Source organism: Rutilus rutilus, assembly GCF_951802725.1.
Source record: "Rutilus rutilus genome assembly, chromosome: 3".
Classification (NCBI taxonomy): domain Eukaryota; kingdom Metazoa; phylum Chordata; class Actinopteri; order Cypriniformes; family Leuciscidae; genus Rutilus; species Rutilus rutilus.
In genome coordinates, this window is record NC_140211.1 from 23,412,453 (window position 1) to 23,433,690 (window position 21,238).

A 21,238-nucleotide genomic window follows, 5' to 3' on the forward strand; every position below is an offset into this window, starting at 1 on the left:
TGGGGACCCACCTACCAGAATGTTTTAGATGTCTCACTAATTAAAACACCTAATTCAACATATCAGCTTCCTAGTATGTTGATTAGGGAGACATCCAAAACATACAGGGAGGTGGGTCCCAAGGACTGGAGAACTCCTAGATGATCAGAAGAAAAAAACAACTGAAAAAGGACTAAAAACTTTTCTAAATGGTCGCAGAAGTTTATGTAGTCAGAAAATAATGACATGGGAGTCTAACCATCGGTGAGCGTCCATAAGCAGCAGCAGCTGCGGCGCTCATCTGAGGTGAGATGTGAAGGCCAGGGTAAACACCAGGACTGGTCAATGAACCGTTCATCTCTGGGTGGTGTCCCATCATGGCAAACGGAGCCCCATACGGCGCCGCAATCGATAATGGCGTACGTAGGGCAGGTGCTGATGGGAATATATGGAGAGAAGAAAAGCCAAAGTTGAAAAGCCATAAATATACTCTCACACTTACAAGTTTGGCTGGTTAGCATAGATTATCTCTATTGGCTCAAAAAGTATGGTCTTAAAAATATGGTCACAATCTTTAGGTTTAGACGAATGGGAATGCTTGAAAGGATAGCTTTATAACATGCTCATTTACTACTTACCCAGCGCTTCCATACCAGGTGGTTTTCCGGGTATGGGCCTGAGCCCAGGGGTGTTGCTGGTTCCTGGGGTGGGAGCGTCATTGCGTGGGGTGGGGGTGTTGGACTTTAAACCTGGGGTGGAGGACTTGTCGTTCTGCAAGATGAAGGAACAGAGATGGAATTATCGAAGCTAAAGCTACATACCACAAATTCTCAAATCCACAGAGCTCTCACGCACTAATCCAGTCAAACACTGACAGCTCATTATTGCTGAGGAGGATAAAGCTAAACTTCAGACCGAACCCTTCCCTGAGACCTCATCCTCTCACTCATCTTTAATCACTCTCTCTACTCTCTTTTCTCCTCTTCCCCTCTGAGGCTAGCTAAGCGCATTGAGATATTAGCCAAGACTAGCAGCTAAGCCACTGTTTGTCTGACAGTAGCTGATGTATTCATGTTACGCTTCAAACTGACATTTATGCTGCAGCTATAAAACTGCTGAGAGGAAGAGGGTTTGCAAATGTGCAGAGACTTGACAGCACAAACACCCATCCTCTAGTCCCTAACACTTACATGTGGGTGGTCCTTCACTTTAGAAGAGGGGGTGCTCCCAGAGGAGGCCACAGAAGCCGGGCTGTTGGGGGCATCTTTCTTCAGTGCTCTGGCCTTATCGAGTCCATTCTCAGGAGGAGAGTGAGACGGGCTGACCCTTGGAGTGGCTGGATCCTACAGTCGGAAAGAGAAAAGTCAGTCACATATGAAAGAGATGATGTTCTCCAGACAAAAAAGGGAAAGACTGTTAGCTTTTACCTCGTTAGACACATCCACGACTAGATCATCACTTTTGTCGCCATCGCTGTCCTGTAGTGTATAAACAGCAGATACATTTAGACAAGACAGTTAAGAATTTTGTGGGGTTCAATAATAAATTTATAGCAGAAATTTATAAAATAAAATGTACACTACAGTTTAAAAGTCTGGAGTTGGTGAGATATTTTATATGTTTTTGAAAGAAGTTTCTTATGCTCGTCAAGTCTTCCTTTATTTGACCAAAATACAGTAAAAACTCTAAAATTCTGAAATATTATTATAAATTAAAATAAACATTTTCAATTTTAATACATTTTAAAATGTAATTTATTCCAGCAAAGCTGAATTTTCAGCTGTCATTACTCAGTTCAGTTCAGTTTATATCTTCAGTTCAGAAATCGTTCTAATATGCTAATCTAAGATCTAATTGGTGTTCAAGAAACGTATTAATATTGTCAATGTTGGAAACAGTTGTTCTGCTTAATATTGTTGTGGAAATTGTGATGCATATTTTCTGGACTTTTTGATTGATAGAAAGTTCAAAAGAACAGCATGTATTTGAAACAAAAAATCTTTTGTAACAATGTAAATGTCTTTACTGTCACTTTTGATCAATTGAATACATCCTTGCTGAAGTGTTAATTTCTTTAATGAAAAAAATCTTACTGATAAAAAACTTTTGAATAGTATTATAGGTTTTTTAAGAAACTGAATTGGGGTGCACAATATATTAGTATTATTGTTCATCAGACAATTTATTGGTAGATTATAGATTGTAGATTACATTTGCAATCAGGTAAAATGAATCTTTAAAACACTTATTTAACACTGCTGAATGTAATCTGTATCAAAAGGAATATTTATTTTTTATACTGTACAACTGGGGCTGTAAAAAACAAACACTTACATATCGGCTCATGTTGTCCTTCTCCTCCACTCTGCGTTTCTTTGAGTCCAAACTGTATTCAGACGAGCCTCTGTGTTTCTCACTGGTTCTCAGACTGTCTGACGGTGATACTGAATTATTCTATTGAGACGGAAAGAAAAACAATTTGATCAGAAGTTGAACAAATCACTGCTTATCCCTGTGCACTTGCTGACAAAAACTCTTAAAACGTTCCCTTGAAATAGCATTACATTTAAAGAATATGCACATTTCCCACTAGCGCATAATCAACATTTCCGGATCCTCCCTTAAAGGAACACGCCGACTTTTTGGGACTTTAGCTTATTCACTGTATCCCCCAGAGTTAGATAAGTCCATACATACCCTTTTCATCTCCGTGCGTGCCGTAACTCTGTCTGACGCACCCATAGCCTAGCTTAGCACAAAGAATGGAGGTAAATGGCTCCAGCTAGCATAGCATACTTGCTCCCAATAAGTGACAAAATAACGCCAACATTTTCCTATTTACATGTTGTGATTTGTAGTCACAACATCTACAAATAACAAGGTCACATGAGACACAGCCATCTTCTAACCGTATACATACTGGGAACTATATTCTCAGAAGGTGAAGCACTGCTACTTCTGCGGAGTGATTTGCTCGCAGCACCTGTAAATAGGAAAATGTTGGTGTTATTTTGTCACTTATTGGTGTGCTAGCTGGAGCCGTTTACCTCCAGTCTTTGTGCTAAGCTAGGCTAGCGGTGGGTGCGTCAGACAGAGTTATGGCATGCACGGAGATGAAAAGGGTTTGTATGGACTTATCTAACTCTGGGGGATACGGTGAATAAGCTAAAGTCCCAAAATGCCGACGTGTTCCTTTAAAGGTGTCATCTTGAGAAACTCAAATTGAGATATATACAGTAGTCAAAATTTGAAGTGGATCAAAACCTTTCGTCAAAGTTATACATGAATTTTGAACACTACCCATTCTTGTCTTAGGACAACTTCGATTAACTTTTTATCCACTTCAAATGTTGACTACTGTATATACAAGCACTCCAAGTAAAGAACTTCTTTCTCAGTATAATGTAACAGGCACTTTAGGTTCAGCTCATTAGCTGTAGACAGTCAGCTATGCTCAGAATGGCCCAGGCTCTCAGCAGCACAAATACAAATATCAAAGGCGTCATGGGGCCACTGGTGGCTTTGAGCGAGCCATGTGTGTAAATTCCTCCCTCGTACAAGGTAAACACGGAAAAGCGAGGGGGTTAAGCCCCAGGCCCTGTTAGATCACCCTGTACTCCCTGGCAATGAGGAAGGGAGAGAGCGTGGGGCCTGCCAAGCAAGCCAGCCCAGGCCCCATGAAGCAAAGCAGGCGGGACAGCTGAGCAAACTATCCCTGAAGAGTGAGGCCTCTAAACCAGCCTGACCACACCACACTTCAAACATTCTGGCCTAACCCCGCAGCCCTGGGCAACCTGCACCAAGCATTACACAACGAGAATGTGCCAAACTGGATAGCAGGGTCAAGCGAAAACTGATCCCTGCAGCACGGAAATGGGGAGAGAGAGAATAACATGGTGAAACGCACACAATAAACCAGAATAAACGGACCCTCACCCTGAGAGTTAACAAGCCGGACGACAACTTGTTTTCCTACCCTCCCGCACATGCCCATCCCAACTAAAACACAGCAAACAGCCATCCTTTCACCACAACTAGTGGGCCTTAAATGAGGCCGAAGCAGAGAGAGCGAGTCCATGCATGGCCCTCTGCCAATACCACTCACTATCTTTATTGTAGGGTTGCACGAAAACGCAATACGGCTTAGTGTGATTATCAAACTGCAAAGTGCAAATGCTGCCATTTAATTAAATATATGCCCTGTGTGTTTCAGAGTGAAGCGTGGCACATGACCTGGTGTCTCAGCAAAACACCAGCGTGGTTTTCAGTGTCTCAGAGCAGCTTGGTTCGCAGTAAATGCTGCTCCTTACGAAAACCATCTCTGCATAAGCTTTGAGTTTCTGCATTTCAAAACACAACACGTCAACCATCTACTTAAACTCGTAAAGGACTTCTAAATCGGCCAACAAAAGATAATTAAAGGCTCCCTTCAGTTTTCCACTAAAAAATTTAATTGTATAATATTTGAAAATTAAGAAATAAACAGCCATAATTTTAAGTAAAAGTAATTGTAATTTTTCAATTGTTCTGTAAAATAGAATTATTATTATTGTTATTTTCTTCTTAAATACTCACATTTTACAGTGAAATTTTACAATAGTCATTTTTTATTTTAACATTTTTAAATGGTAACAACAACAATCTAATATTCACAATATTAATAATAAATTATTCTTATTATAGTCATATTGATATATAAAAATCACAGTTTTTGACCAAATTGTGGAGCTCTCGAAATAAGCACAGCAAACCTGTGTTTTCACCACAAAAAAATACTTTTTCAGTACTTAAACTGAGAAAGTGTGTGCACAGATACAGTAAAGCAGGAGAAAGTGAAAGCAGAAAGGACAGGAAAGGAGAAAGGGAGAGCAGCTGGAATTTCATTGCCCAGAATGCACTGAGAATGGAAGCGGCTGAGTGGCGCTCCCTCTGTGAGCACAGCTGGGCAGACGGGCACCATCTCTGGGCCAGAGTGTGGCCCTGCCAGGGCATGATCTCAGTGCCAAGCCCACACTCTCAGTCTGAATGACAAACCTCTATTCATGCAGAGAGCGAAGGGGAGATAGATGAAAAGGAGGATGTGGCTGGGCCAAAGGAAGTGATCTCGAAGGCAGAAGGAACTCCATGCTCTCCTGGAGACGACACAAAGGAATCCCAGGAGCTTAAACCCCACTCACAAACACTCTACAACAATCTCAGTGTTGCTTTTGTCAGCATTAAGCAGCCCATTTCTCTCCCCACCCCCTTCTTCTGCTAATCCAAAAGTAATAAATAGACCTAGACTGCTCTCTCCGCCTGACAGGGAGAAAGCAAGCAACTGAGCGTGTATGTGTGCATCTCAGCTGCGGGTTTAATAGGCTGACCTTTTAAGACAGGCTTAACGTGACTCAATAAGCAAAGTCAGAGCGGTGCTATCAGATGACCCGTGACAACAGGAAGTCCTGGCGGGCAGAGAGCAGGATGGCCACTGCTGCACTAAGCGCTAATCAGCAGCAGAGTCTGATTTCTGCAGGCATGACTGCACTCATTCACACACACACACACACACACACACACACACACACACACACACACACACACACACACACACACACAATACACTATTGCCAAGTCAAACCTTTCTGCATATCCAGTTTAAGAGGTGAAATGGGGCAATCCAGCATTTGGGAGATAGGGAGAATTTAAGTGGTTACATGAAAACCTCAAATAAACACAGCAAGAGGTATGCACAGAGGGACAGAACCAGAGCTGTGGAGACAAAGAGCCAAAGGAACGACTGAAAGAGCAGTTAACAAAACTGTAGAAAAGAGGCACAAGAAGAAACAAAGGAGGAGGCTATGATATATGGTTGAATGAGTAAGGTTTATCTGAGCCAAGAGCTGCAGACATGAAGAGTGGGTGAGGACAAATCCTTTAAGATAGAGAGTCAAAGTCTTTTTTAATTGTGATGAAATTATAGCGCTGCTAATCTCTGGCCTGTGCTTTTGCGCATTTTTTACCTGGATTAAAAGCAGGATTATACAGCAGGCTCCCCTCTTTTTTTTTTCTTTTTTTTTTTTAAAGCTTAGTGTGCCCTAATGCTGCCAGCTTGGTTCTCTACATGCTGTTAACGTACCACTGACTTCCCTCTTTATCAAACGCCAGGACTTAAAAGAATAGTTCAATGAAAAATAAAAAGGTCTGCCATGACATACTTCATCCTTATTCCAAACCACATTATTTTTGTGGAACACAAAAGGAGTAATGTTAAAGAATGTACTAGCCTTTTTTTTTTTACACAAATATGACATATTTAAGTAATAAATCACGTTTTTGTAAAGAGTCATCTGAATGGTATACACTCATGAAATGAAGACTGTACTCATAATAGTTTTCTATAAAAAGCATTTTAATTTTGTATTGTGCAGATGTTTCACTAAACTTCAAAGAGAATCCTCACGCACACTGGCTGCCATCTATGTAGATACGCTAGCAGCATAGTGTTGTTGTTTGGTGTTGCAAAGAGTGAAAACTAGTCTCATTAGTGTTAAAATTCGCACGTATTATCATGCTTGACCAGCAGAAACAGCGGGAAATCGGACATTTAGCACAGTCAGAATAAAGTCACATGTAACCATGTCCTTCGGAATAAATTAGCCAGATCAGGTTAAAATCTCATTTGGATTGTAAGAGGTGGTTTAAACTTTTTCTAATCCCATCAAGAGGACATGTAAACAGTTGATCGGATTGAAAACCGAAACTGGAAAGGACTGCGCATGTGCAATGGCGTAGAAATGGCGTAATGACACGAGGAACGAGCCGCTGTTGTTGTTAAATGACTATCATATCTTTCTAAAGTTTTCCTTCCACTCATCATCTGTGAAGTGGAGCAGGAAAATGTCCTATCAGTCCTTGTTTCAGACTTTCATCCAAAGAGGCCTTGTTTTGGGTGCAGGAACAGGTGTTTTTACTGCTTGATTAATACAAGCAGCATGGCACAACGGTTCATGTGCTCACCGTCTCCTAATTAGGACCCGAAATGGATACATATCAAGTCTGCTCTTTAAAACAAAGAAAGCAATGTAGGAGAATAATGTGTGGAAACAGCAGGAAACTGTATATTTGCGCATGTAAAAAAAAAAAAAAAGGCCCATATCACTTTATTTAGCGTTCAAATAAACACTACGTTCGGATTCATCAATCAGAATGAATTTATTCCAATTGAGTAAATATAGCTACCGTAATTTACATCAAATTCAAAGATGATTATGCTGATCCGCTTCGACAGATGGCAGTGCAGTGTCTAACACAATTGTGGCATCGGTACTTAACGGACATGAACAGCAATGCAAACGCTAGCAAAAAGCAACTGAATGCATACTTAAAGTCTTCTGCACTTGTGTGAGGAACAAGTTACAATTGAAGTTATTAGTCAAGTAGACACAGAGATTCAGAAACTGACAGAACTCACCGTGCTAGACTCCCGCTCTTTATCCAATGGAGAACGATGAAGGAGATAAAAGAAACAGAGAAAGAAAAACATCAAGTCAGCATTCACATTTATTTTCTTACCAAAGCATGAGCGTATTACTTCAGGACATTTGTTGTGGTTTTCTTCAGTGCATGCGCGAGTTACCTCTGTGCTCCAGGTCATGGTGGTTCTTCTCATCTTTGACTGGCAGGTGTGCCTGGCTGCCCAGAGCCCCCAGCGCCAGCAGACCTGATCCTGAGCCTGTGACTGGAGGGATGCCTGGGGGCTGCAGCCCCGAGGGGTGAGGGGGCAGCTGGACCGGGGGTCCGTGGGCAGCATGAGAAAGGTGCTGGGCCTGGAGCTGCTGCTGCTGTCAACACACACATTTACATCAAGTGGGTCGGAGGGAAAGGGCTTATGGACAGCAAGCACTGAATTAAGGTGACTGGTTAAGCCCTTCTCTCACAGGATGCACAGAGAGGAACACTGGCACCCTAACACCTCCATTAGTGGCTGGATCAAAGCAGGACACTCTTCACAAGGACATGTCCTCCTTGAGCTCAGCGGGAACAGCTCACTCAAACACATACTACTGATTTTTAAACGTACACACTGCCTTTGAAAAACCACACTACTTAACATGCATCTTTTTGCAGCAAACACTCCCATCATACACGCGGCAAAATGAAAATGAGTGTGCATGATTTTCAGATATTTGTTCACTGAATCAATATGTACACAAACATTAATCCACACACACACACACACACACACAAAGTCAAGTGAGTTTAGTGAAAAGTTGGTCAACACTGCAGTCACCTCACAACCCATAATATGTCTGAGAGTTTACACAAAGACCCATGGTTATCATCACATAGGCTATGCCAGTCCTCCACGCCTCATTAACAGCCAATGATATATGCCATTCTCTGTTTGTGTTAAGTTAATAGTAACACGTGGCGTCAAAGCAGTGGCTGTTTACAGCTGAGAGAGGAAGATGTAATTATGCAAGAGAATAGATCAGGTAAATTTGTGTTTCATTGTGTGATTTTAATATCATCCGAATCAAACATGTTGTTCCTTGCTTAATGTCTGAAATAAAATTGTCTTCATCTAATAATACAAATAAAGCAACAGATCTCATTGCACTGCTGTCATTCTTCATTCATCTTAATTCCCTTAATTGTACAGTGTTACAATTATATAATTTATAACCAATATAAATTTGCTTTATTAACGGTTCTGTGACACATACATACATTGCACATGAGCTTCCCACATCTACAAAAGACAGACATACCCACATAAGTAATAACTGCAAAAAACCCAATTCAGTTCAAATCAGTTCTTAACTAATAACTGTAAATCAAACTAATTTAGTCCATATAGTGTTAACAAAAATACTGACATTTATTGTCAGATACAAAGCTGAAATACACTACAATTCAAAAGCTTCAAAATATTATTTTTGCTCAGGAATAATGCATTAAACTGATCAAAATTGACAGAAAAAGCATTTATAATGTTACAAAAAAAGATATATATATATAAAAAGAAATGCTGTTAATTTTCAGGAATAAGATTGATGTGATAAGAAATCATATTAAAAATCACGTGACACTGAAGACTGGAGAAATAGTTACTGGAAATACAGCTTTGCCATCACATTTTAAAATATATTTAAAAAAAAAAGTTTTTTAAATTATAATGATGTTTCAAAATATTAGCATTTTTACTAGTTTGATCAAACTATTTTGATCAGCCTTTGTAAAAGGAAGTCTTTTGCTCACAACAACAAAAAAAAAACTTTTGAACAGTAGTGTACATACATACTAGACATGTGAATAGACAACTAATAGTAATTTCAGTTATGCAGAATTGAGGCTCTAAATACAAAAATATTTTTCTCATGCAAAATGTAATGCATTTAGTTAATGCATTCAGTTCTTCTTTTAAGCAAACAAAACATGTATCAAATACATTTTGTTGATGTCTCAGCAGTCCTGCATTCTCAATGTAAACAGCACTCATAAATATATAATATATATTTATAAAATGTGCGAGCAAGCACTACTATTCTCGCAGTAAAAAGCCATTGCTTTGACTAAAAGAAGCACAATGCAGAACATAAACACACTAAATAACACAAAGGTGTTAGGATCTAAAGAAGGTTGGGGTCTCAGCTTCTTTAGCACTGACCATCAGAGCAGGGTAGACAGCATGAGGCTGCTGCTGATGAGAGAAAAGAGACGAGCATGTCATTACACGCTCACTCATGAATAACACATCACTACTTCACAAATCTACCCAGGCATACCATTCTGACCAATACTATTTTAGCAATAAAGGGTGCTTTTATTTAAATGTGTTTTTCTAACCTCAACACATCGCTGAACACCCTTAACCTTCCTAGAAAAACACCCTGATCCCCATTAGTAATCCGCTAATATTTTAAAAGTGGCAAATAACTGGCTAAATATTCGGCTTTATTGTTAAAAGACATGTTTTGAGACAGACTGAGGCCATTTATGCTGCTAGTCTGAAATCTGAAATGCAAATGAACAGAAACAGTATGCAAAGTGAATCTGGTGTTCTGTATCAAAACAGAGCAAACCAGCAGTAAACCTCAGAGTCAGCCACTAATGTTTAACATGAAAAGCATTAACATTCACATTGACTTATGAAATAAAGGTCCAGTTTGGCTTTATCACACCTGTACTAATATCAATTTCAAGAACAGATCAAGTTAACAAATTGCAATTTCTTTGACAAAAATGCAACATAAAAGCTCCAGGTTTGCTTTGCCTGTCTGCAAGACTGCATAATTTGGTCAAATATTTTGTGATCATATCAATATGACTAAAATAATAATAATAATTTTGAAATGTATTTTTATTACTACAACTAATTGAAATGAAAAACAAAACAGGAGGTTTATTAGTCCTGAACCAAGCCACACTAAAAACACTGAACAAAAAGAACAGTGCCATGCTCAACACAGCATCCATTTAATTATATCGCAGCCCGTACATTTTGATAATTGCACCAAGCCATTTCTCGTTTCCAACTCTATTTTGAATAATCGTGCAGCCCTAATGTATGTAACATGCAAGTGTATGTATGTGTGTGCGCGTGTTATTCATACTGTTTCTACAGCATCAACATAACGGCAGTAACTTACTAGCAAAGCCACATACATGTACAACACTACCAATTTAACAGGTCAGTCGTACCGCAGACTAAAGCTTTCATGGGCGTCTCTATCCTCTTGCTAACCCACTTATTTGCCTCTGCCCCTCCCTGTGGATATCACTCCCTCTCACAATGTCTCTCTCTCCTTTCACAATCTTCCTTATCCTCTCTCTCCGTGCCAAACGCTGCTGGCTCCTGATTAACAGTGAATCTTTAATGACCCCCCTCCCCCCCTCTCTACCAGGGCTCACAGATTGATCTCCTGCCATCTTCACTAGCCAACAAATAAAAGCTTGTTTTTTTTCCCCAAGCCTATAAGGATGTGTGTTAATTCCTGCAACAGTGTGGCAAGTGTCTGCCTGACTACATCTATTTATCCACTATCATGATGACCATGTGACTGCTAAGTGTGTGTATGTGTGAGCAGAAGCAACAAGCCCTGCCCCCATGCCTCCCCCACCTCTTGCCAAGCTGCTCTGCTGAATGGCTAGCTGTTAAATGATGGAGCCCCGTCGACAGTTGCATTCAGGCAGATTCGAGGAAGCAATTACCTTGAAAACAGGGGTCAGAGTCTTGGCTCATTTGCCTTAATTGAATTCCAATATCTGGCTTTGGCTGTCCTGACCCAGCTCAGGACCTCCTACCCCACTAGCCCAGCCAAGGCTAATCAAAGCTGGGTAACCACACTCACCACAGGAGACAAACCAAGAACTTTTACATGCACATTCAAGGTTTTATTGAACTAAAACAATAATTTGTCTTTTTAAATGAAATGCAAACGCTGTAAGGCCTGCTCACACAAGGACGATAATTATCCACCTTATTTTTCAATGCAGAAGTAAGATATTTTCTGTGAATGTGCGAGACTTGATTAATTTGCCACTATAGAAAAATACTAGAAGAATAACAAAGTGAAGTAAAGAAACCGTAAACTATTTGCTACAAACCAGTGTGTTTATGATTAAATAATACATTAACACAATACAGTGCTATGCATAAGTTTAGACACCCATACTAAAGTTGACTAAAAAGAGGAATAAAAAAAATCATCTTTTGGAAACTAAACTTATTGCCTTAATTAAAAAAATTAGGAAAAATCCAACCTTTAAGGACACCAATTTTCTTTGTGAATGAATAATGCATCGCAAATAAATAAATGTTCTTCCTTAAAATACAGGGTGCATAAGTCTGGACACCCCTATGTTAAATTCCCATAGAGGCAGGCAGATTTTTATTTTTAAAGGCCAGTTACTTCATGGATCCAGGATACTATGCATCCTGATAAAGTTCCATTGGACTTTGGAATTAAAATAGCCCCACATCATCACATAGCCTTCACCATACCTAGAGATTGGCATGGTTTTATTTCAGTTAGCCTAATAGCTGGTTTGATTTGCATTGAGAGATGATCTTATGGAAAGTACCCCATGCCAATCTCTAGGTATGGTGAATGCTATGTGACGATGTGGGGCTATTTTAATTCCAAAGGCCAAGGGAACTTTATCAGGACGCATAGTATCCTAAAAAAAAAAAAAAAAAAAAAAAAAAAAAAAAACTTAAAAATAAAAATCTGCCTGCCTCTATGGGAATTTAACATAGGGGTGTACACACTTATGCACCCTGTATTTTAAGGAAGAACATTTATTTATTTACAATACATTATTCATTCACAAAGAAAATTGGTGTCCTTAAAGGTTGGATTTTTCCTAATTTTTTTAATTAAGGCATTAAGTTCAATTTCCAAAAGATGATTTTTTATTCCTCTTTTTAGTCAACTTTAGCATGGGTGTCTAAACTTATGCATAGCACTGTATGATAAATACCAGTTTGAAATATCAAGCAGCATAACGGATTGTTTTTGTACAGCTGAAATAACAGGATGTGAATGACACCAGAAGCCTCGCACATTCAAGTAACAAAATGGCAGCATCAGCTTAAATTATAAATAAGGTGGGTAATGTAAACTAAACCATAAGGTTCAAAATGTGGCAAGCCCTTACCAGAGTTACAATGACGACACAAATAAATTATATTGTTGGAATCACTTTTAGATATATATATTTTTTTCCATCTGATAAACAAAAACGTTGAAAGCCAAACAGAATCCACTGGAATTTAAAGAGCTTGAGCGTTTAAATCAGATGGCGGCATAACTGTGTGCACTTTTATAATAAACAGAGCATTATCATTAGTTGGTGAGGACACTAATATTACATTATAGTTATCTTTATAGTTTGTTTTTGATGTGAATGGTCCTTTATTGTGGCAGAAATCGTATTAGTTTGGGTTTTTGAAAACTCAGACCTAGACTGTCAAGCATGTATACACGGTCAGAATACACTGCGCTTGCACTGAACGACAAAGACAACACGCATCTTCAAATATTCAATTACACACTGTGTCATGTATATTTGGACAGAAAGATGAAGACTGTAGCTGCTCAACTATGCAAAAACCTGCCATAGTTTGCTTGACTGCACATGTAACAGTACTTCAGTTTATAGTCTCCTGACCTACAGAAATGCATAATATATATATATATATATATATATATATATATATATATATATATATATATATATATATATATATATATATATATATATATATATATATATATATATATATATTTTTTTTTTTTTTTTATTCATAGAGTTATCTCTGGATTACAATCAAAGATTGTAATTCAAGTAATGTTGTGTTGCCCAAGTGAGTAGGAAGCTTCTCAATGCTCCTTAACACAAGCTCTTTAAAGTATTTAACATGGCTAATCACAGACAACCCTAACAGAATTAGACTTCTCCCTTTTGTGTGATCAAAACAAGAGCTTAACTACACAAGCCCAAACATGTCTCTCTCCACATGCCTCTCAAATGTGACAAACAGACACACAGATCAGCACGTATTGATAAGACAAAAACAATGGCATAAAAAGGCAAACAAAATGGTGTAAACATCACATTACAAATTAAAACAAAGTAAAAAATAAGACCATGAAGGGCAGGAGCAAATCTGCAGAAGGAGATTGATGGGACTAAGACACACCAACAATCCTGATCTCCTCCCAAAACACTAGTATAAATGGCTCTAGCAATCACGGATTTGTCCTTGGACTGTTTAGGAGCTGCTGAGGTGATGCATGTTGGATTGAAGGTTTTACACTGGAGGATTACAACTGATGCATCACCTTTGACCCCACCTGTGGGAGCAGGCTAATTTAACTGCTTCTTAGAGAGCAAATTTGATCTTTATTACCAGACTATAAATCCAATTGTCATTTAGGAGCCAGGCATGAATGCATTAGTACACTGAGCTGCTTGTGTGCAGGTTTGTCCCTGGCCCTGGTCAAATGAAGGAGAAAGAGGGGTATACACACGGTGAGAGGCAGATTGGGAAGTCCACGTACCCCGATGATGGCATTCAACTCGGTCATTGTCACTTGCTTAGCACGTTCAACAGCCTGTGCGACCTGCTGTTGGTGCTGAGGAAAGAGAAAAGACAAATCAATACACAGAAAATTAGCATGATTGGGCTAACAGAAATAATGGCAAACAGCTCATTTTATGAAGAAAGATGGAGAATATTTACCTCTTGTGACAAAAAAGGCATTATTTGAGCAAGAATTGCATTTAGCCGTTTGGCAATCTCAGTCTGAAAGAGAGGGGGGGAAAAAAAGAGACATACAAACAGTACGTTATTGAATGTTGTCAGCTCTTCTCTAATCACTCAAATGTGCTTAATTTCCGACAGCATGCACTCAAACACCCTTACATTACTTTCCCGTTGCTGAATGCTCTAATCAAGCCTCCGCGGATCTAAACGAGGCATGATGGGATACCTCCAGAACTCCTGATTAATGAAGTAAAAACTTCAGAAACGTCTGTTTTCGCTAACGTTGCCATGTGTCTGATTCGGCGCATAATGAACAAGAGGCTCTTTGAGGGCTGATATGGTGAGTGTGGCTCACAAAGCCAAACGGCGCTCCAGCACACTGCTACTGAAACAGATCTGGCCAAATCCACAGCTTTGCCAGGCCAAGATGGGCAGAAGGCCTGGGTTGCCCATCTGGCCAAGAGATGGAGAGAGAAGGAGATATAAAGGAAGGGGGGGTTGTCTGGCCTCACCCCCCCACCACCCCCTCATTACCCAGACAGATTATTTCATTAAGATGCTGAAATATGCTAATGCTGATTTGGTGCTGGGAGATTAACGATGGCAATACTGAGCAATTACCATTTTTCCCCATGCTCCCATTCCAGCAGCGCAGGAGGCGAGGAACCGGAGCCCTACAGCAATATTCAAAATGACTTTTATTGATATGGAGAGACGGACAGGGTAATCAGCCAACATGCTCTGGTTCTCCTGCATTACTCACAGTTACCTGAAGTCCCCAAGAGCTATATTTCATCATGAGCAATGCTAACGCTTCAGGATGAAAGGGAGAGAAGGGAAAGGAGAGCACGAGGGAGGGGGGAGAGGAAGTATGGGGCGGTGAACAAATTGATTATAGGTTGGAGCAGATGGCCCAGCAGGTGAGGGAGGAGATAAATTTCTCTTTCTTTCACTGAGAACCACATTCCGTTCATTTTTTGGCAGTGCGACCTCTGTGCCTGTGGGAGGGTGCTGACCCTGGCACTCTGATGGATTCGGTCTCTCTTTAGAGTGGGTGAGAGTGGATGTGTTCTGACCTGTGATGAACTGTCTCTAGGGATGTGAACAAAGGATCTAAGCCCTCTCTACACCCCTTCAGAGTCATTGAGCTATTAACGCTTTTTCAGCTCAGCTTTGCTACACAAACACACACTCCTTCACAAAACAAACACATACAACAACAATCTGTTGGCATCTAACTAAAAAAGAAATATTAGAGCATAAAAACGCTGCCTGCCCTCATACACAAGCCATACGCTGAGGTTCTTTTTCCTCGCTCACTCTATCATTTCACACCCTCCCCTTGGCTTCCATTCCTGTATGCCACTCTCAGGTTGCCACAGCAACCGGCCCACCCCTATCTCTCCCTCAGATCATTATGTAAATTGGAGCTCTGCTTGACCATAACAGGCAGTAAAATCATATTACGCGCACAGGGGCAGGTCATTAAATTGAATTTTCGGCCTGTCGATCAGATCAACTCAGCAAATTAATGTGGGATGAAAGGGAGCAGAAGGGGGAGGAGGGAGTAACGGCTTGTCTTTCATGGGTGGGGTGAAGCGTGCGTGCGTGTGTGTGTGTGTGTGTGTGCGTGTTAAGAAAGGGAAGATTGAGAAACACAACCCGTACATCTGAGCCAAAAACCCCTGGTGACTGTCCAAAGGAGAAGATATTCCACAGTAATTATCAGAAGAGACTTTTCCATTAATAAACAGCATACAAGACTTGTTGGTACACAACACACCATGTACCACAGCATTCAAATACAGGAGAGCAGTGAGCACCTGCTTTAGCTAACAGGCTCCTGTTGTGATGCCGGTTTGGATCAAGCAATGCGGATTGTGATACAAATATCTACATTAAAACTTTTTTTTCTTTTTAAACACACCTTTAAGCGAGACATGATGCAAGGGATACTATCTTGTAATAGGAATAGTGTCTATGTAGGGCTGCTCGATTATGACAAAAATCAATCATGATTATTTTTGGTCAATATTGAAATCACAATTATTTAACAATTACAGCTCGATGATATGATGAAAGTCTTATTTCACGATACGAGTCATTTTAAATATCAGTAAAATTTCAATTATCAATACTTTAGCAAAAACTAATACTAGCTTTACTAATGTAAGATAAGGTCCTAAAAATAATTACAGAATACAAGTAAACAGTCAGCAATACAAAGAAAACAAAGAAACTAATTACAATCAAACCAGACAAATAAATACAACAGAGCAAAAATACAAATTAAATAAGCAGTGCTCTATTCAAAGTAATAGCCTACAAGTTACAACAACCAAATTTAATAAGCAAATGTGAAAATTACACTGCATAGTCTTACTGTACATTAAATGTAGATTAATCCTTAAAGCAACTTAGGCAAATTCACTCACTGATCTTGACTGAATTACTTTTGTCATTTGTCGTGTGATTATCATTAAAGCTGCCGTCGGCAAATTTTTTTTTATCATATTCAGTGAAATCGACACTATAATCCGACAGAACAACATAAATAAGGTGGTTTTAGAAAAAAACCTGAGCTTCTAACTCCACCTGGAGCGTGTTTTATGTTTTGCAAAAATCCACCGCTCCCGGATCATCGGGTCCAATCAGCGCAGGGGGGTGTGCGATCTGACTGTCAATCACAGGTCGTGCACACGCCACAGATCCCCCCTCCCTCGCGCACGTTACAATATCACATGCACACGACACGCCTGAAGTTCGTCTGAAGATTGCATGAAGCGTGATGGCGGAGAGAAAATCTACTAACAAGCTTCCAATTCCTCGGTTATTGCTATCTATGGATAGATTAGCCAGGGCAGCCTACCTCCGAGTCCATGGTGTTGATCGGTGCTGAAGAGACGGACGCGTTCACAGAAAATCAGGTACACACGCACTGACTAGCACGACCTCGATGGGAGGGTGCTCGCTGGTAGTGGGGGAGGGGCATGAGAGTTGTAAACATTCAAAATTTTGGCTAAGTCGACCCAATCTGCCAGACTTGCCGACTGCAGCTTTAATGATAGATGCAGCAGGAATATTAGGCTGCATTTACTTTAAGAGCTAATGCACAAATCCAATATACGGTTACACGCATTATCTTTCTCAACTCTGTACATTTACTTAAGACAACACACTGTGTAGGTGAATACTCTCCAAAAAGGCATTGTTTGAATTTTTGTGTACTTGTTTAGGCAGGTATATGAAGCCTACTTGCTTATCCGCGTGCGCACACAGGAACAGTGTCTCTTTTGTGGTTTAATGCACTTTAAATAACCCTGTTTAATATCAAATACGTCCCGCAGTTTAGCAACAGCAGACTACTCACTTATTTGGCTGATTTGGACGTTACGTTTGGGCTTCTAGGGAGGAATGAAAGTGTACCACTGTGAAGGAAAGGAAGATGCGCTGGACGGAATGCTCCAGCGGCACAATAATTGGTTTACCTCGATTATCTTGTAGGGCTGGGCGATAAATCGATGTTATCGATTAACTCGAACGTGTAGTTTACGTCGACTTGTTTGAATGAAAATCTTTTTCTTTTTTACATCCGCCGACGCTCCCCTCTGGGCTCCCGCAGTTCCGAACGGGCTCAGCGTTTGCCATAGAGATACACAAACAACATGGCAAATGAACAAGACCACGGCAGCACAAGCACACCCACCAAAAACATTTACAAACTGAATCCGCAGGGTTGCCAACTCTCACGAATTCACCGTGAGTCTCACGCAATTGTCACTTTTTACACGCTCACACCACACATCCATTTTCTCATGCAGAGAAAAAAAATCGCGAAGCAAAGAGGACGCTGACAAGACACCAACAGAAAAGGTTACTATTGCGATGAAACAAATTCTTCTCAGCTCTCAGATTCTGTCAATTTACTTACAAAATTCAAACAACAAACACCGTTTTGGCGCTTGTAAATGTGACAGATCGCTGACAGATCTCAGTTCAAGCGGCACGTGAACCGATCATCTGTTACTCTTTACTACTAGTTAATAAACACGAATATAGGTCATTTCAAAGATACAGTTCAACTTACAGAAATGTTATAAAATCGAAAGATCAGAGTTTTTCAACCACGGAAAGAGGTCCATAAGACAGCTGGAGAACAATATGTCACGTAACGTTACATTTACCTCAGGAAAACCATTTAATGACCATAGCATGTTTTAGACTTACTATAGAGAGGAGTATTTTGCTAAATATGATAACTATATGACATATTTATTACATTTTTACCTAGCCTATATCATTACAATATTATAACGTTGTTATTATTAAAAAAATATATACATGTTATTTTTAACCTTTAATAATAATACCAACTGACAAGGCTCTATGTTTACAGAATTAGGTGAGTCTTTTGTTTGTTTTTTTGGAGAAAAATGTACACAACACATTACCGTATCTACTGTACCTAATATTTATCCAAAGGAATCGATATTGAATCAAGATCAGAATCAATTTACAAGAATTTAATTGCAATTGTGAAATTTGTGTCAAGCAATAATAAAAACAGTAGCATACCAGTCATCGTACCATGTAAACATTGTTTTGTCACTAAACTTCTGTTTAGTTACCAAATGTTTACAATTTATTTGTCACCTGCAGATTGATTTTAAGTAGAAAAAAAAATAATTTTATATATATAGAGATATAGACATAGATATAGATATAGATTTGAATCATAAATTGAAAATAAAAATCAGGGATTTATTTTTTTTAGGCCATATCGCCCAGCCCTATTATCTTGTTTTCATAATCATAATGGAAGCCAAAATCAGAATTGAAAAAAAAGAGCCCTATATCTATGCTTAAGACTTGTATTGTGACACATTGACAATTAAATCACATTTTATCCTCTAATCTTATTATGATAATACAAAAATACTTTACTGCTATTACAGTAAAGACAATAATGATACAATTTAGGGAAGACTAAGGGAATTACCAAAGACCAAACAAAAAAGTAAACAGAAAAGTGACCCAGACATATTACAGTAATGATAAACTAAGAGGAAAAACATGACTAACAAATGCAACAATGCAAATAATCTTAATGGATTTTTCATTTTTACTTCATGCAAAATGAGATATTTTCTTCATGCAAAATAATTTTTAAGAGGCAAAATGTGACCTGGGCATGTTTTTGTGCGATTCACCCTTGATAGTCCATAAAACAAGCCAAAAGGATTTTAATCCGAATCACACAAACTATACTACATACATTAACCTCAGATTAAACCACTGCACCATGGGAAGAGAACAGGAAGTGTGGAACTGCTGAACAGAACCAGAACACTCCCACACAGGCTGATAAAAAAAAATAGGGCCAGGGAGTGAAAACAAGGCCCTTAAGCAGAGAGAGGCTTTCTGCTCAGCTTCACAATCCCAGGTGCTCAGCGCTGTCAAGCAGTATGTGAAGAGCTCTCACACACAGCCCAATGTCAATGGCACGCCAGAACCCATTTACCTGTTGCTGTGGGTACGAGCTGAGTGCAGGGAGACACTGATGAGGATTAAATATGCTGCAAAACAACTGCACACTGAAGGAGAGCCACTCACTGACAAATGAACACACATACAGCTGCACTCTCTCTGTGACTCAAAGAACAATTACAGACAAGAGACAGGCAGAGAAAGTAAAGAGTCAGTTGGATGGTTGAACTTACATTTACATGCTCACTCAAACATAAAAAGCCACATATGCATTCTTCACAGATAAGTCGTGCTAACAAATAAATGAAAGCACTCAATGGCATTTACAGATTTGAGTTCATTCCTTCCCGCCTGACACAGACTCCTCTAACCCTTGGCTTCCCTCGGGCTGAAAGGCCGCATTGAGCAGCAGTCGTCTGTACAGGGTGTCTCTGTCTTGCCCTTGCTGCATATGCAGCACAAATCCTGTTAGAACTGTTTAGTGATGTTTGTGTCTCTCTGTGCATTCATCTGCTGAAGCCGGACACAAAGGACACAGACACGACCACCTGGTTCAGTGAACAGAGCTGAGAGACAGATGTGGCCTAAAATTACACACACAAACACTACAGTATCTATATTCAAGACTATGGATGCGATGTGGCGAGCAGCTTAAAAATCTCCTGCTTGTATTACATATTGCACTGTCCAATAACATTCAGTGTAGCTATTTCGAGAGAGTAAAAAATTTTTATAAAAAATAAAAAATATATAATAATAATAAAAATAATAAAAATAATAATAATAATAATAATAATAATAATAATAATAGGTTAAATGTTCAATATTAGGGACTTAAAATTGATCAGTTTTGGTCTCCATTTAAAATGTCAGAAAATAATGGATTTTTCACTGCGAGTGATACAAAAAAAGTGCTCATTTAAAGTTAGTCCCTAAAGGAATTACACTAATTAATTATAATTTAATAAAAATGCAAATTCCATGCTGAAAAGTATAATGTTGTTGTGACCGTCATTTACTTCTTTCATTTAAAGCAATTGATTTTACCATTTATTTTTGTTTAGATAAAATATAAGTTGTGTGACTGTCCCAACTTATAAAGGTGGGCGTACACTGTGTGAGTTTGGACATTCGGGAGGCCGTGAGTCAATACACACGTTACAAGTCAGTTAACCTGATAATCGCGTCAAAGCAGCTGGCACACCGTCCTGCATGGCAATCGCATGAGCTTTCATGCTAAACACGTTGGAGACTGTAACTTTCAATGCTGCTGCTATAGGTTCGGATAGAAAAAAGAAAGAAAAGAAAAATACTAGTGAGCAAATGATTTGGTGAAATTGAACATGTTTGAAAATTATCGGGAGGTGCTTGTAAGTTACTCGGCTCTTCCCGTCATTCCTCTAAAACAATGTATCAACGATTTTCACACGATTTCTCATTCACACGAAACATAAAAAAAAAAACCACCTGCAACCTCGTATGCCCGGCTTTACCCACACAGATTAATCCCAATAAGCT

At 39.3% G+C, this 21,238-nt stretch overlaps 1 protein-coding gene across 1 annotated transcript in view; it reads right to left on the reverse strand.

The window, feature by feature from the left end:
- The window catches only part of tle3b (TLE family member 3, transcriptional corepressor b), a 37,578-nt gene that overhangs the window by 9,903 nt on the left and 6,437 nt on the right, over positions 1-21,238 (reverse strand). Inside the window, 10 exon segments of the mRNA XM_084404059.1 lie at positions 239-414; positions 618-750; positions 1,170-1,322; positions 1,407-1,457; positions 2,314-2,433; positions 7,430-7,446; positions 7,595-7,799; positions 9,629-9,661; positions 13,998-14,102; positions 14,210-14,272. Of these exon segments, the coding sequence (XP_084260185.1) occupies positions 239-414; positions 618-750; positions 1,170-1,322; positions 1,407-1,457; positions 2,314-2,433; positions 7,430-7,446; positions 7,595-7,799; positions 9,629-9,661; positions 13,998-14,102; positions 14,210-14,272 (1,056 nt within the window).